This window comes from Vulpes vulpes, chromosome 11 (assembly GCF_048418805.1).
Source record: "Vulpes vulpes isolate BD-2025 chromosome 11, VulVul3, whole genome shotgun sequence".
NCBI classification, from domain to species: Eukaryota; Metazoa; Chordata; class Mammalia; order Carnivora; family Canidae; genus Vulpes; species Vulpes vulpes.
Window position 1 is genome coordinate 34,927,107 of NC_132790.1, and position 15,747 is coordinate 34,942,853.

At 36.2% G+C, this 15,747-nt stretch overlaps 1 protein-coding gene across 47 annotated transcripts in view; it reads right to left on the reverse strand.

Moving 5' to 3' along the window:
- The window catches only part of DLG2 (discs large MAGUK scaffold protein 2), a 1,531,179-nt gene that overhangs the window by 697,880 nt on the left and 817,552 nt on the right, over positions 1 to 15,747 (reverse strand). For all 47 annotated transcript variants that reach the window (XM_072726063.1, XM_072726058.1, XM_072726052.1 and 44 more), the window contains one exon: positions 12,122 to 12,175. In XM_072726063.1, coding sequence (XP_072582164.1) covers positions 12,122 to 12,175 — 54 coding nt within the window. The remainder of the gene's footprint in view (positions 1 to 12,121; positions 12,176 to 15,747) is intronic.

Genomic DNA, 15,747 nt, shown 5'->3' on the forward strand with positions numbered 1-15,747 from the left:
ATATTTTTATTAAAAAGCTGTTTGTGAAGCAGCAGCTATGCTTTTTCACTATAGGAAAAGCTCATAAAGGTTCATTTTGCTATTCAAATATTCAAACAAACTTAGAACTTGTAAGTGAAGGAAAACATCTTAGGGCTAAGATATGATACGCTTAGAAAAGAGAAAACACTAGGGGAAGTCAACTATTGAAAGCCACATGGTAGAGAGCTCCCAGTATGAATTGATGTGAAACAATGACTCTTTGTCTTAGACCCTGTTGTATGGACAAAGGAGACTGAATCACTTTGGTGTTTTGAAGACAAGTCATCAAGAATTTTTTTCTCCAAATGTGATTATTTTTAAAGACCAATTTCTTCCACAAAAAGTCAGAGATCAGAGGTAATTGATTGCTATCTCCTAGGTTCTCTATTAAGTGCTTCATCTTCAATAATTCATTTAATGCATGAACCCAAGAGGTAAGTGATGTTGTCTTATTTTATATGTGAGGAAACTGAGCCATTGAACCCGTGGTAATTTGCCCAGTGTCACAGGACTAGTAGGTGGACCAAGAAGGATATAAATTTATACCTGCCAGACAATAAAACCAATCCCTACAGTCAATATCACAGACTTTTCAGAAAGAAAGATAATTAGCCACAAAGAGAAACAGTTTTTTTTTTCTAAAAAGTCTATATCTTGACAATGAACTAAAAAAGGATGAATAGCAAAGGAAAGAGGCTTTGAATGTCTTCAAATAGTGATGTGTGGGCACCAAAGAAGGATTTATATTGGAATAGTCATAAGAGACAAGGTATCTGTCCAGCTGCTCAGAGAATAAGTAGCTATAGTTACCTCTCAAGAATTTGTACCTGAAAAATATCAGTGTAGAAAAGTTTTGGTATTTCTGCTTTTTTTAAAGTTTGAAATCGGATTTTTTTTTAAGCTTCATTTCAATAATACTCTTAAAATCAAGGGAGGATCATGTCTTTTAAGTCATTACTCTTTATTACTATACTCTTTTTTTCTTCTATTTGATCTCACCCAACTAACCATGATCTGCTTTATGATATATGCTGCCTGCATTTTCTTTCAAAAAATGTGAAAAAGAACAAATATTTTTTAAAGCAAAAATACTAACAAATTTAATGGGCTCTCCAACTCATTAGAATACTACAATATTTGGTACAAGGTAAGAAACAGGATTAGAATGATCCATGAGAATTTAGTCTTTGCAGGAAAAGAAAGACTACATAGGGAGGCAAATAACTGGATCACTGTGATCTACATGTAAAACAAGATAGCACAGGGATCATCTTTTGCTTTTGTAAGGCTTTTAAAAAATATTTATTATTGAAGTATAGTTGACATGCAATGCTATATTAATTTCAGGTGTACAGGATAGTGATTCAGCTATTTTATACATTACTCAATACTCACCATGATAAGTGTTCCTTCCCCCGCTGTCCCTCTCATAACCACCAGTTTGTTCTTTTTGTGAGTCTATTTTGTTTTTGTTTTTTTTAGTGGTTGCTTTTTTAAAAAAATTAGATTCTACATATAAGTGAAATCATACAGTATTTGTCTTTCTCTGTCTTACTTTATTTAGCATAATATTCTCTAAGTCCATTCATGTTGCTACAAATGTGTTTGTGTGCGTGTCTATGTGTGTGTGTGTGTTTATGTGTACCATATCTTTACCCATTTATCTATCAATGGACACTTAGGTAGTTTTCCTATCTTGGCTATGGTAAATAATGCTGTAAGAAACTTAGGGGTGTGCATATCTTTTTGAATGAGTGTTTTTATTTCATTTGGTAAATTCTCAATAGTGGAATTACATATAATAAATATAATATGTAACCATCTACCATTGCAGCTAAGTATGGCTTTGTATCTAAGTTCTAACTCTTAGGATATAAAGGGAAATCATGTTTTAAAGGGAGAAACCATGCCTATCTCTCTGTACTTCTTTCAACCTGTTCCTTGGCATGTCATTACGGTGACTGTGTACCCAAAGACAATATCCAAGGGTGGTAGAGCAAAAGATAAGGTTTTTGGGTCCCATCTCTTTAAGACTTGGAGAGCAGAACAGACATTCCAGTTCTGAACCACCCACTTATAGACTGTTATATGTGAAATACATTCCTATCTCACAAAAGCCCTGTTATTTTGCTCTCTGCTAAATGTAACTGAAAATATATGCTAAATAATGCACCATGAAAGATAGTTATTACTCTCTCTACTTACAGATAGGGGAAGAGAGTCAGAGAAGTTAGTTTTCCAAGGTTACCCAGCTAGTATATGTTAGAATAAAAAAACAAACAAACCCAGAGTCTACCCTCTTTTCACTAAAGCAGGCAATCCCCTGTGAGTTAAATACTATGGAATCAAGGAAGAATGAGACATTAATTTTTGTCTAGAGGAATTAATGAGGGCTTCCTGCTGGAGGAAGCAGTTTAATGAGATCTTAAAAAATGGGTGTGGAGGAAAAGATACTCTGAGCTGATTAACAAAGTAAACACAGGCAAAGAGATAAAGAGATATAGAAAAAACTCAAGAAAAGCTTAGTGGTTCATTGCATTAATTGATCACTATTGTTTCTTGGCTTTATTCATTCAACATATATTTCAGGGTATCTACCACATGGACAGACACAAACCAGGTCCTAGAGGTATAGCGGTAAAAAAAAAAGAAAAAAGTCTATAAATTCCCAAATACATGAGAAGATGATACCACTGGCAATGCCTACAAGATAAAGTCCAAATTGCATATCAAGCAAATAAGACCTTCACAATCAAATTGAGCCCTACCTTCCCAATCTCATGTTCTGTGACTGCTCTGTACTTCAGCCTCACAGAATTCCGTATAAATGAGTTTCTGGCCTCTGACCATTGCACATATAGGTCCTTCTTCCTAGAATGCCTTTTCCCTACCCTGCCTAAAAACATGTTACTTAATTTTTAAAAGCCAGCTAAAATTCTACCTTTCTTTGACTTTCTCAAGTACAATGGTGCTTTATACCATGTTCTCCTAAAGCAGTTTCTTCACATCTTCATTCATTTATTCGTTTAGCCAGCCAACCAACCTAGCAAAAAACATGCCCGGTTATAGAGGTAAGAAAGTGCTAAGAGTGGAGCCTTTTTCCTTGTGCTTATGGAGTTTACACCTTAGGAAGAAACACTGGGCGTTAAATAGTTACACTGCAATGTGACAACTTCTTTGAAAGGAAAGAATCTGAACTGGAAGCACACAACAGGAACACCATGCCTAACCTCAGCTTCCCAGAAGAAGCATTATTTAAGCTGAATCCCTTAGGATGCATAAGAGTGAGTCAGGCAGAGAAAGGCAAGGAGTGTTGTTTTTTTGCTTGTTTGTTTGTTTTTCAAGGAGTGTTTTAATAGCATGTGCCAGAACTAAGTATTGTCCACTAGGCTCCATTAGACTATGAAAGTCAATGTTTTTTTTTTTTTTTTTTAAGATTTTATTTATTTATTCATGATAGTCATAGAAAGAGAGAGAGAGAGAGAGAGAGAGGCAAGAGACACAGGCCGAGGGAGAAGCAGGCTCCATGCACCGGGAGCCCGATGTGGGATTCGATCCCAGGTCTCCAGGATCGCGCCCTGGGCCAAAGGCAGGCGCCAAACCGCTGCGCCACCCAGGGATCCCGAAAGTCAATGTTTTTAAAAAGCATCCCAAGTGATTTAACATCACCACCACCACCACCAAGATTAAATGCTGGCTCAGGTTAATATTAAATGTGAATCCCTATAGTTTTGTCTTTCCTCTATATGGTATTTCCTCTCCCATCCTTCACTTCCACTTCAGTTCAGTATTCAAAAGCTTCCTGGGATCCTCACTAGTAGCTCCCAAACTTCAGTGTGCATAAGATTCACCTGGGATGCTTGTAAAAACACATATTCCTTGCCCATACTCTGAGATTCTGATTCTGTTGATCTGGGGTAGAGTGGGAAATTCTGTAATAACCTGCCGGATAAGATCTGATGTTACCAGTTTACAGACCACATCTTAAGTAGCAGTTCTTTTTTTTTTTTTTTTTAAAGATTTAATTTATTTATTAGAGACACAGATTGAGAGAGAGAGAGGCAGAGACACAGGCAGAGGGAGAAGCAGGCTCCAAGCAGGGAGCCTGACGTGGGACTCGATCCCGGTTCTCCAGGATCACGCTCTGGGCTGAAGTCGGTGCTAAATTGCTGAGCCACCAGGGCTGCCCTTAAGTAGCAGTTCTGTAGAGAAATTATACAAAGACTTCTCAGAATTATTTTCTCTTTTTCTTAAACCTGCTCTGCCAGGTTGAGTTCCTTTTAACAAAAGTGGCTCAAATTTTGCCTGGGTATAAGGAGCATGTACCTTCAGAGGAACCATTACCAGAAAGAAGGGCATGTATGGTAACTCTTACCCATCAGTCACATAGTCCACCTGGACAACTGTTATATTTTCTTATTGCCACCTCCCCGACCCAGACTGTGTAGGGATTTCCCAATGGAAGAGGAATTACTAGTAGAGTAGCCCGCAAACTGCCTTCTCTAAGAGCACTCCAGGGGAAAAAGATAAAAGTAGGTTGTGAATGGGTAAATAGGTCAGGTTTTCTATTTATTTTGTGATTTAAAAATATTCATTTAAGTCTATTTAGACTTAAAGCCAGCCAAAATTAGTTTTATAATTTCACAAAAAAATGATGATCACTGAACCATTAAAAAAGCTTTCAGCAATTGCTTACATTAACTTCCATGTGTATCATGTATGACAGTCTTGAAAGTTAATAAGCTTTTAAGAGCCATAAGGATAGGGACCATGTCTTTCACATGAACATACCCCACAACTCCCTAGGAGAGTTACAACTATTTAGATAATTTGAAAATACTTAACTCTAAAAAGGATAAAATGAAACCAACTCACAAAAGCAGAGAGGATAATTTTGATGATTAATTAGATAATAAATATAAAGCACCTAAAAATACTGGTTCCTTGATAAACATTAGCTTCCCCCCTTCTGTTTTCTTTATTATTATTATTATTATTGTTGTTGTTATTAATTATCTAAATCAGCTTTGTCTCATAGAACTCTCTGGAATGATGGATTCTATAACTAGCTATGCTGGCTACTGAACATTTAAAATATAGCTAGTACAAATTAGAAACTGATTTTGATTTTATATTATTTTAATTAAATTTAAATAATTACATGAGACTTGTAGCTACTGTCTTGGAGAACACAGATTTAGAAGCAAGCATGACAGGGGATCCCTGGGTGGCTCAGTGGTTTAGCACCTGCCTTCAGCCCAGGGCATGACCCTAGAGTCCTGGGATCGTGTCCCACATCAGGCTTCCTTCATGGAGCCTGCTTCTCCCTCGGCCTGTGCCTCTGCCTCTCTCTGTGTCTCTCATGAATGAATAAATAAAATCTTAAAAAAAAAAAAAAAAAAGAAGCAAGCATGACATAGAAGTTGGTAATTAAGTTTGTCTATTTGTTGAACTGAATTGGATACATCCTTTTTCATACAGATATGCATATATTTAAGGTGATGAGTGAAAGGAGCAGGCACCCCAAGGGCAGGCCAAAAGGTGTAGTGAAAGAACAAAGACAGAGGATCCAAGGCAAAAAAAAAATTCTGTCATATTGATCAATGCTTCTCAAACTTTAATATGCATACAGATCACTAGGGTTCTTGTTAAAGACACAGATTCTGATTTAGTAGGTCTTGAAAGAACCTTAGATTCTACGCTCACAAGATCCCAGGTAATAGCAATGTTGTTTGTCAAAGAGTCCATTTCAAGGAGCAAAGATCTAGATGTAAATAGACCAATGGACCAGCATAACTGGTATTGGATCTACCTCTGAACTAGTTATGGCATCTGCATTCTTGACTCAGTAGTTCTAGAATGAATCCCAGAAATGCTCCATTTTATTAAAGGCACACCATCCCCCTCAATCTTGTGATGAACATTTATTACACACCTTCTATATATACTAGAAAGAATACTCATAACAACTCCTGTGGGGCAAATATTATCATTCCCATTTACAAATAATAAAGCAAGTTTAGATAGATAATTTGACTTAACCAAAACTCACACAAGTACTATCAGAGGTGGGCTCAGAACCAGTTGCTCTTGAATCCAAATCCTAGTCTTTCTCATAAAATCTTGTTATTCAAAGTGTGGTGTACAATTGAATATCAGCCTCACTTGGAGCTTTATGGGAAATGCAGACTTTCAGGCCCCATCCCAGACCTACTGAATCAGAATCTGCTTTTTACAATTTCCAGGTCATTTGAAAAGCACTAATATACACCATCTCTACCTTTATAGAGCAAAGTAACAAGTGGAAGAGCAGAGGATCTGCTGATTGTGGCAGCTAAGAAATGGATTTAGACTGGCCAGGGTTGACTTTAGAATAAATATTGATAGCTTTGCCTCTATTGCTAAATTCTCATTGCCTCATGGGCACAGTTTAAGCCAAAATTAAAACTGTTTTCTGGTAGTAAGGATTTTTTAGTTTTGAATAACACTATATTTCCAACAGATAAAAACATCAACAATATGGTTTTAACAGTGTTCATGGGGGAAGAAAAACACAAGAAAGAAATATAACTGTTTACTGAAAGATAAGTGTATTAAATCAGCAAAGTCTTTAAAATATCTTAACATTATTAATCACTACCAGGATGCTTCAAACAAACATAATTCTGTTTCCTCTCTCTTCATGGGTAATACTGAAAAACTATCCAATTAAGAGTAAGAGTAGCCTGAATCAAAAAGGTCTGTTATTGTACAAAGTGACTCAGAGGAATTAATGTGTAACTGCCCTGCTCTGTGACCAACTGCTTGGTCATCCCACTTCTGCAATACAGCAACTTTCTCCTCAGAGAGCTTTTACCCTGAGCTTCCTGCTGCTGGAATCATTCAGAAATGCCATTTAAACCTTGGTTAACAACACCTCTTAGTTTCAAGCCCATTCTTTGGCTCCTGAATGAACCACATTTCTAATTTGATTGTTTCTCTCCATCCCTGAACCCACGTCATCCTTTATTTTCTCTCATCCCCCACTCTTCTTTACACCTTTTACTATACTGTTAACTTTTCTTAGGCCATTTTATTCCCTTGAGACCACTTTTTGGTCTTCTGTCCTAGAAACATAGCTACATCTATATCCAATGACCTTTCACATTTGAAGTTCTCTATAAAAATCTCTCTGATAATACTGATATTATGATTGTTTTCAAATAACTTTTACATAAATAATCTTCTTGGAAGTCAAATACAGTGGGTGATACTATTAAGGACCTTCTCAATTTTTTTTTTTTTTTTTTTTTTTTTTTACAATCTAACCCCTCTTTCTTTTCTCTGTTCTATTTCTCTCACTCCCTCACTTTCTTGAGAGGTTTTTCCAAACCTCAGTCCTGGAATTTCTGGAACAAATTTCCTTGTCTCCATTATTATTTCTCCCTCTAGAAGCAAAGTTTCAGACAACAAAGTGTCTCAAAGAAAAGTAAGGTCATTGTACTGTCAATACATGCTAGATGTCTCTTTTATTTCTGAATAGTATCCCTTAAACATCCTTAATAATCTCACTTCCCATCATTTGAAGATACTCGCTGTCCCATCAGCTGAACCAGGTTCCTTTAACACTTTATTTATTACCATTGACCCACTAATATTTTAAAAATGTAAGATTCCTTCTTTTGTAGCTGTTTTTCTTAGAAAGAACATATATAAATTCTTATCCCTGTTACTTAAGAGTTTGGTGTGTAAATTAGTTTCTTGTTGAGCAAATATTCACTCCTTCTACTTTGACCTTGGCAATACGACTTGCTTTAGCCAGTGGGGTGTTAGTAGATGTGATGGGAACATAACCTTTAACTGTGTTTGTGTCCTGGGCTTGTCCTCTTGTGCTTTGGCCATTACAATGGAAATAACATACTCTGGGTAATGCTGTCCCCCTCTGAGCCCCAGAATGAAACGTGTGAATCAGAGTTCCTAGCCAACCTGGTAATCTTTAGCCTAAAGCAGCTGGTCCAGCCATCCAGCAGACACTTATGGGAGAAATAAATGTTTATTGTTATATGCCACTGATTATGTGGTTATTGGTTGCACATCAAAAACTGTTATGTGGAGTAAAAGTAAATGATAGATTGAGCTCTACCATTTACTAGTTGGGCTAGAATATTTCTATCTGTAAAATGAGAGGTTTGCATTCAATGGATCCTAAGTTACTTAACAAGAGTTTAAACTCATGATTCTTGAGTATACCACTTCCCACAGCATATTTTCAGAAAACAAATCAAAATATAACCACTATGAAATGCACTCTAGAGAAGTAAGGGTGGGAGGAAGCATCCTAGAATCTCTCTGGTTAATTTTATTTTTCTAAAGTAGAGATAATTTTTTTTTTTTGATGGAGTTCAATATAGGACTATGACAGGTCTGCTGAAGGGTAGAAGTATGTTAGGAGAAGAGGCTCCCATGTCAGTTGACTGCAGAGTACCAAGAGGGTAACATGTTACCTTTTCACTAAGCCTTCAGGGATGTGGACAGATCATATGCAGGATCCATTCAGTCTGAACTCTTTAACAACACAGAATTTTCAGCAGCTGTCATAAGACAATATTTAACATACAATGGGGAATAAAAAGAATACTGAGTGAAAAATGTAAACTACAGAGTGTTGAAATGATAATTTGCTTCTACTTTCTTTGCTTTTTCTTGAGTGATTTTAATCTTCACTTAGGGACTTCTGCTTTGCAGGAGAGGTGGGACTATACCATATGTAAGGTTTTATTCAACCTTATTACATCATGACATCATGCAAGAGTGAATTTATTTGAAGCATTTTTACATAAGAACCTCAGTGACCCCCTCTTTGTTAACAGCAGACCCTCTATGAGCTCTTATAACGCTTAACTTACTGTCCTAAAAAAAAAGGGCAGAAATCTCTTTAAATATTTTTTATGTGTTTATTAAACACTTAAAAATTTCCTTTGGCCACAGATTTCCTCTAGTTATTCAATTGCTATTTGCATGCATGCAAAAGAATTGTTTCCACGAGGACAATATATTTCTAGAATCAAATTTGCTAATTAGCAAAATTAATACATTTACTTGTAATGAAATTATTTGTCATAAATATAATAATATTAAAACTTGTCATTTAGGTAATATTTTTAAAGAAAGAAATATTCTTATACAATATGAGTGAAATCCTGTGGGAGCTCTGAGATCGTTTTTCATTAAATAGACCTGAAATTATACGAACAACTAGAACATGAAAAAGAAAAGAGGAAAACAAAGTATAGAACACTGAGGAATGAGAAAATAGACTGCAAACAGAACAGTGATTTGTTCAAGGTTACCCAGTGAGTCAGAAACAAAGAGGAGAGTTGGGCCCCCGCCAAGACCCAAAGTATATCTACATTAATGGCTACATGCTAAATCTCCCATTTTCAATAGATGATGTATTCATATTTGGGTAATACAGTCATATTTACCATTTTCCAGGGTCTAGCATGTGTTACTTCATAAGTATTTCTTATTTAGTTAAAATTATAAATAAACACTATGAACCAGAAGTTAACAAAGCATAATTTCACATACATAATTTCATTTCATCCCTACAATCACATCTGAGGTAGGTATTATAATTCCTGTATTAAAGATTAATTTAGATCCAGAAAAATTAAATGAGTTGCTGAAGAAAACATTGCCATGAGACACTTTGGGACATTTTTACCATACCAAGCTACTCAGAAAGCTTCTCTAAAGATCCTACTTTTAAGGAAGCTCAAAGAGGTTTTTCATTAAGCACAAAAAAATTGAAGATTAAAAAAAAAGAACTCAAAGTCACATACAAAGTTGATATTTAGGGAATAGAAAGTGATTTTATTAACTTATATGTGGCTGATTTTACTAGCTAATTAGTTGGGTTATCAATTAAGCATGACTGCAGAAAATCCTTAGATTCTATTGGTAAATTATTTGTACATGAAGGCATCTGGTAGTTAAGGCACGAGAATCCTAACAGAAGGCTTTGAAATAATACAGATCTACCACAAGAAAGCAGTCCTATTTTCAAAATCAAGTCTCTGTGCTCCATGTCTACTTCAAAGCACTGCTCATCTGCTTTTGCCAATGGATATAGAAAACAAATTTACTAGAGTGAAAACACAGAATTCCTTAGAATACATGGTTACTTGCACCAGAGGTATTGGAGCTTCTATGACAAGCTGTCTTCCACCCAAAGCCACATGTAGCAGAGGAGAAAGCATACTTATTTTCCCTAAGCTGAGAGGCCGAAAACAAGGGAGGGAAGAAGAAATATAAGCAGCTTCCTGATAGGAGTGAAGTAAGATCTCAAACTCTTTAGCCAGGTTATCTACATTCATTCTTGGCTCTGCTTCGAACTGTGCAACCTTGAAAAGGTTAATTCTTTATGACTCAGTTTTCTTATCTGTAATATAGAGAAATTAATAGAACCTATCTTATAGGGTTGTTCTAAGGATTAAGTTAATATTTGTTAAGTGCTTAGTTTCAGGTGTACAGTAATCCCAATAATAATAATGCTTGACAAATGAAGATAGGAAGAGTGAAAGACAGAATAGTGGATTCTATGTGGCTTTAATGCATTGCTTTGCTTCTTTCTAATGCAGGCCTCTTCTTTTCACACCTGGGGCCACTGATTTCTCCCAGTGAGTTTTTAACCCCATTTCTTGTCTGACCCTAAATGACTTGTTCAGAAGGATTTAAGAAGACTTAGCTCAGTAGTTCAGGTGAATCAGCATCAAGTCAAGCTTGCTGTTATTCTTGTCCTGACCTTGTGTCCCAGTTTTAGTCACTTGTTCCTGTAATCAAGACCCAACCTTCTATTCCAGTTCTAGCATTCTGCTCCCCTGTGGCTGAGTCCTAGCTTAGAGGATCTGCTCAGGATCTCCAGTTCCTCTGAGGCAGACACCTCCCAAAAGACAGCCTCTGCACTGGACACATTGTTTGGCATATGGTGCATGAACTCTGGAAAATCAGTTACCTATATTTAAAAATTCCAAACTTTTACATAAAAATTCAGATTTCCAATTTCTCTGGAAAAATTAGATGATCTGGCAGGACTTGGTCCCTAATTTCCCATTGGTAGCAATCCACTGGAGCCAAGTGGAGCTTCCCCCTTTGGTAGGCCATGTGCTCTCTATTCCCTATTGTCCCCATGACTCCTGTTCTATTTGTTTCTGTGAGTTACTTGTAGGCATTTGAGTTAAGGTATCTAAGATTCAGAATAGCTGATACTTACCAAACATTTACTTTGTGCCAGTATTCTTTTAAGCGATTCACAAATTTATTCATTTAATCAAAGACCAGGAATCTGTTTGTTCTTATTCATTATCCCTGCAGTTCTCCTTGCTTCAATTTCTATCTGCATACACCTGTGTCTGTCCCATCTTCCCAAATCACTTTCTATCCTTTACCTAGGGCCACTCAGAGAGCCTTGTTAGGCCTCCATAATGTCAACCACTCATCAACATTGTGGCCATTGCCACTCGAATCTCCCCTGCCCAGGTGAACTTTGTTGTCGAGAATTTTGACCATAAGGGTGGCTGTATTTCAGGTACAGAATCCCAGGCTTTACTGAGCTGCCTGAGCCTAGTTATCTATCTCATGCTCTAGGCTTTCATAAAACCACACATTTCATTATATATAAGTAAACTACCCCTTATAAAAATCTGTTATAACTCTTGTTAGGAGTCCAGCAAAATCCACCAAATGTTTATTGATAGCTTACTTATGAAAGTGATTTGAATATTCCTTAATAAGAAACCCAAAGAAGTTTATCCATTTCTTCCACAAGCAATTCAATATCTTTTCAGGAAATTTCAATATCTTTTTAGGAAACATTATTTGAACACATTCGACTTGTTTTCTCAGGATGTGCCCTTGGGCTTTACAAAACAATGGATGAAAGAGAAACTATTTGCATGACTAAGCCAAGATTTAGCAAATATCAAAACAAAACTCACAAAACTCATTTTACGTAAGATTATCTGGACTGGGTTAAACTGAATATGTATTGAACTTTAAATTTAGCTGATTAAGTTCTAACATAATTTTTAAAGAAAGTCTTAATAAAAATGCTACTTACATAAGGAATCGTGTCCAAAGTATCTGTGTTGACAATTATAGGAGCAGGGCTGGCCTAAAAAAGAGAAACAGAAAAAAAAAAAATAAGTAACAAGTAGTCTATTCTGAGATAAGATCTGTTAAATTTAACAGAGTTCAATGGTATTTCTTGAGGACCTGTAAAGGCACTGTGTCAGGATTTTGAGGGATAAACGAAATATCTTGGAGCTCGCTGCAACCACCTCCTTCAAATATTTGTTTGCTACATTTACTACGTAATGAAATGAAGTAAGCAGTTGAATTGTACTCATTTTCTCTTCAATTCTATCCAACAGTAGGAGGTGAGGATTTGAGCTGTGTGTATGAGGTAAGAATTTCTAATAAGTTGGGTGACAGTTAAAATGTATAGAATTGCTTAATAAAATGGCTGTACAAAATCAATTTATTTTCTCTCTCATGGAAGCAAACTTTTTTTTTAAATGTTTAATTTTTTAAAATTTTTCTTATTTATTTATGATAGTCACACAGAGACAGAGAGAGGCAGAGAGAGAAGCAGGCTCCATGCACCGGGAGCCCAACATGGGACTTGATCCCAGGTCTCCAGGATCATGCCCTGGGCCAAAGGCAGGCGCTAAACTGCTGCACCACCCAGGGATCCCCTCATGGAAGCAAACTTAAACCTAAACTAGTATTGATAATCCTTCTCTTTAAACTGCCTTTTGAGAATATGTTGAAAATAGAAAGTTTTGCTCATTAACATCTTATATATGCTTACCTATTATGCATTCTTTTTCCTATCTTTTGTGATTTATGCATTTCTCATCACGTACCTTAGAAATCCTTAGATAGGAAATTAAAAATTTGTCAAAGATGGTATAAAATCATATTGGGTATGCTAAACTATCTTTTTTAAAAAAATGTACAAACTGTAGTCATTCCTTTTAAAGTTAAGTAGGAAACTGTGGAAAACTGGTATAGAAGTGCTAGAAGCCAAGTCATTAGAAATAAGAGATTGCAATCTCTATTTGCATCAACCAATCTGACTTCATGAATATTGAGTAGACCTATCTCTTTTTTTTTCTAGTTTCTAGAATTTTCATAGCATCTTTTCCTTCATCCCCTGTAGGATCTTTCATCTCTTTCCCAAAATTGCAGATTTCATTTAGATAGGGGAAATACTCTCATCATGATTAATCGAGAGCTGTCCTATAAGACACAGTGGTTTTGGCAAGTGCTCAACTTTTGGGACATTTCATTAGCTATGCCCTCTGGAGTTAACAGAGTTAACAGCTTTTTAATGTCAATCTGCCTATGGAATCCTAATTGAATTATAAAACAAATAGCAATCCAGCAGATTTTACAAAACGAAATTCCATGTTTTAACATAACACACTGGGCATCAAGAGCATGATCCTGGTCTTCATATCTACATGGTGGGTCAGCTAGATGTTCACAGTTTATTTGTTAATTCCTAAAAGCAAATACCTTAGGGTGAATAGAGGCTTTGGAGAAAGACAGTTTCCACTGGATCCCACCAAAAAAAGAAAAAAAACAACCCCCAAAACACACACACACACACACACACACACACACACACACACACACAGTACTTGTATAGATGTATGTGGTGTAGGGAAATGAACATGAGGTTTGGTGTCAGAAAACCTGGGTTCGACTTTGGTTTGGTAACGTCCTGACTTTATGTTTTGGGGGCTGAGCAACTTCCTAGTGGTGTGATCTGAGGGCAATTACATGAATCACCTTTGCCTCATTTTCCTTCTCTGTAGAATGGGAATAGAAAGAGATGTTTGAAGAATAAATGAGGTGACATATTTGAACATGCCTTGTAAACTTAGATTTCAGAATCAATGCTAAATATTATTCTTAGTATCCCTAAGGATGGGCCACTTTAAGAATATATTACTAATGGTCTGTGAACCGTTAATACCCCTGAGATTTCAATGCAATGTTAACTGCACTAAAGAAAAGATTAGACCATGTGAAATATTACTTATTATACACATATTGCTTGCCCATGTATAAGAATACACACATATATTCTCATCTAATTTCCATAAAACCATATTGATGAAGCATTATTTTCACTATGCCCACATTATAAATGAGAAAATGGAAGCTCAGGGAAAATGAGAGTTTAGATTTAACACTGGCCTTTCTGACCTCAAAACCCATTTTTTCCACAATAAGCTACTCTATGATCTCAGTATCCAGGTGGCTCATTGCAAGAGTCCTGCAATTATTGAAGATCTCTAGTTAGCATATGAGGCTCAGACAAACCAGAGACCACTCTGGAGGCAAGACGCCTTAAGGTCTTGCATATCAGACACTGAAGGAATCTGGTGATGCCTGACTGTTTATTGGTATTGTCCCAGTCTGTTTTTTAGGTTTGACTCTTTTCTTCTATGCTTTCTAACTGGTTCCCAGGATGATCCAAAATGTTTGTCTCATCTTCTTGACCAGACTGAAAGCTTTCCAAGTATCGCACCCAATAGTTGTATTTTCCCCTATTATCTAGTACAGTTTGATCAGTAACTATACATTGATTTTATTCAACCCATCTTACTTTTGCTTTTCCTTTTATAGATCACATTAATGTGCTCTAGGAATAAATTTTGTACATAAGCTGCTTGTTATAGGATGCCATTTATCACTTTCATCTATTTATGTTGCTATTTTCTGTTTCATATTGATTGGTTCTTCTAATCAGACTCTATGTTTAAAAAATGACAAGGATTGTATGTTTTTCTAGAATTCTTCATAGCTCTTGGGTGCACCAAAGGATCTCAGTAAATACTTAGGAATTATTGACAAAATGTAGCTACAAAGTATAGGTGAGAGTATAAAGGAAAGTAATACCTCTTTGTAAGCTTGGGAGAGCATTTCTAGGATAACTCCAAAATCTACTGTTACCAACAAGACTTTGACTACTTTTCCAATATCTGCTGACACCTTCTTTCCTTCTTTCCTTAACCAGTCTCTATTGCTTAACTGTCCAGCTTTTATGAAATATGCTTATTTCATAACTGTAGGATACAGAGGTTGTGAGGTACATTCTATGTTATTTGGAAAACTCATTGCTTCTTTGTGGTGCTAAAAAAAAATCCAGAAGCCCTCATTAATGCCAGCATCATTTAAAGTCACTAAAAATGCATGAACAAACAGAAGGTATGGAATGTGTGAATACACACATACAGCACATACATCTGACATTGGCAAATCTCTGGCATGATTACCAAGGAGATATAATGTTTGGTTGTTCTGTATCCCACTGTACTGCTACATCCAGCTCTCTGAAGATCAGATCTCCCATTTCTCTGCTCCAGGACCCTCACAGTCCTTCCCAGTTTTCACAGAAGATTCTTGGAATCTTTATGGTACTCAATGGCACATATCAGCAGAGAATAAAAATCCCAAGTGGTGACAGAGTGCAATCGAATTCTAAGTATGGCTCATGACAGCTTCTCACCAGTTGTTAATTTCAGATTTCCCCTTGGCTCATCCTGACTTCTGTTTCTTTTCTCACTTTTGAAATCATATGAGTCCACACCAATTTGATCAAGTTTTTTTTTTTAAGATTTTATTTATTTATTAATGAGAGACATACACAAAGAGACAGAGACATAGACA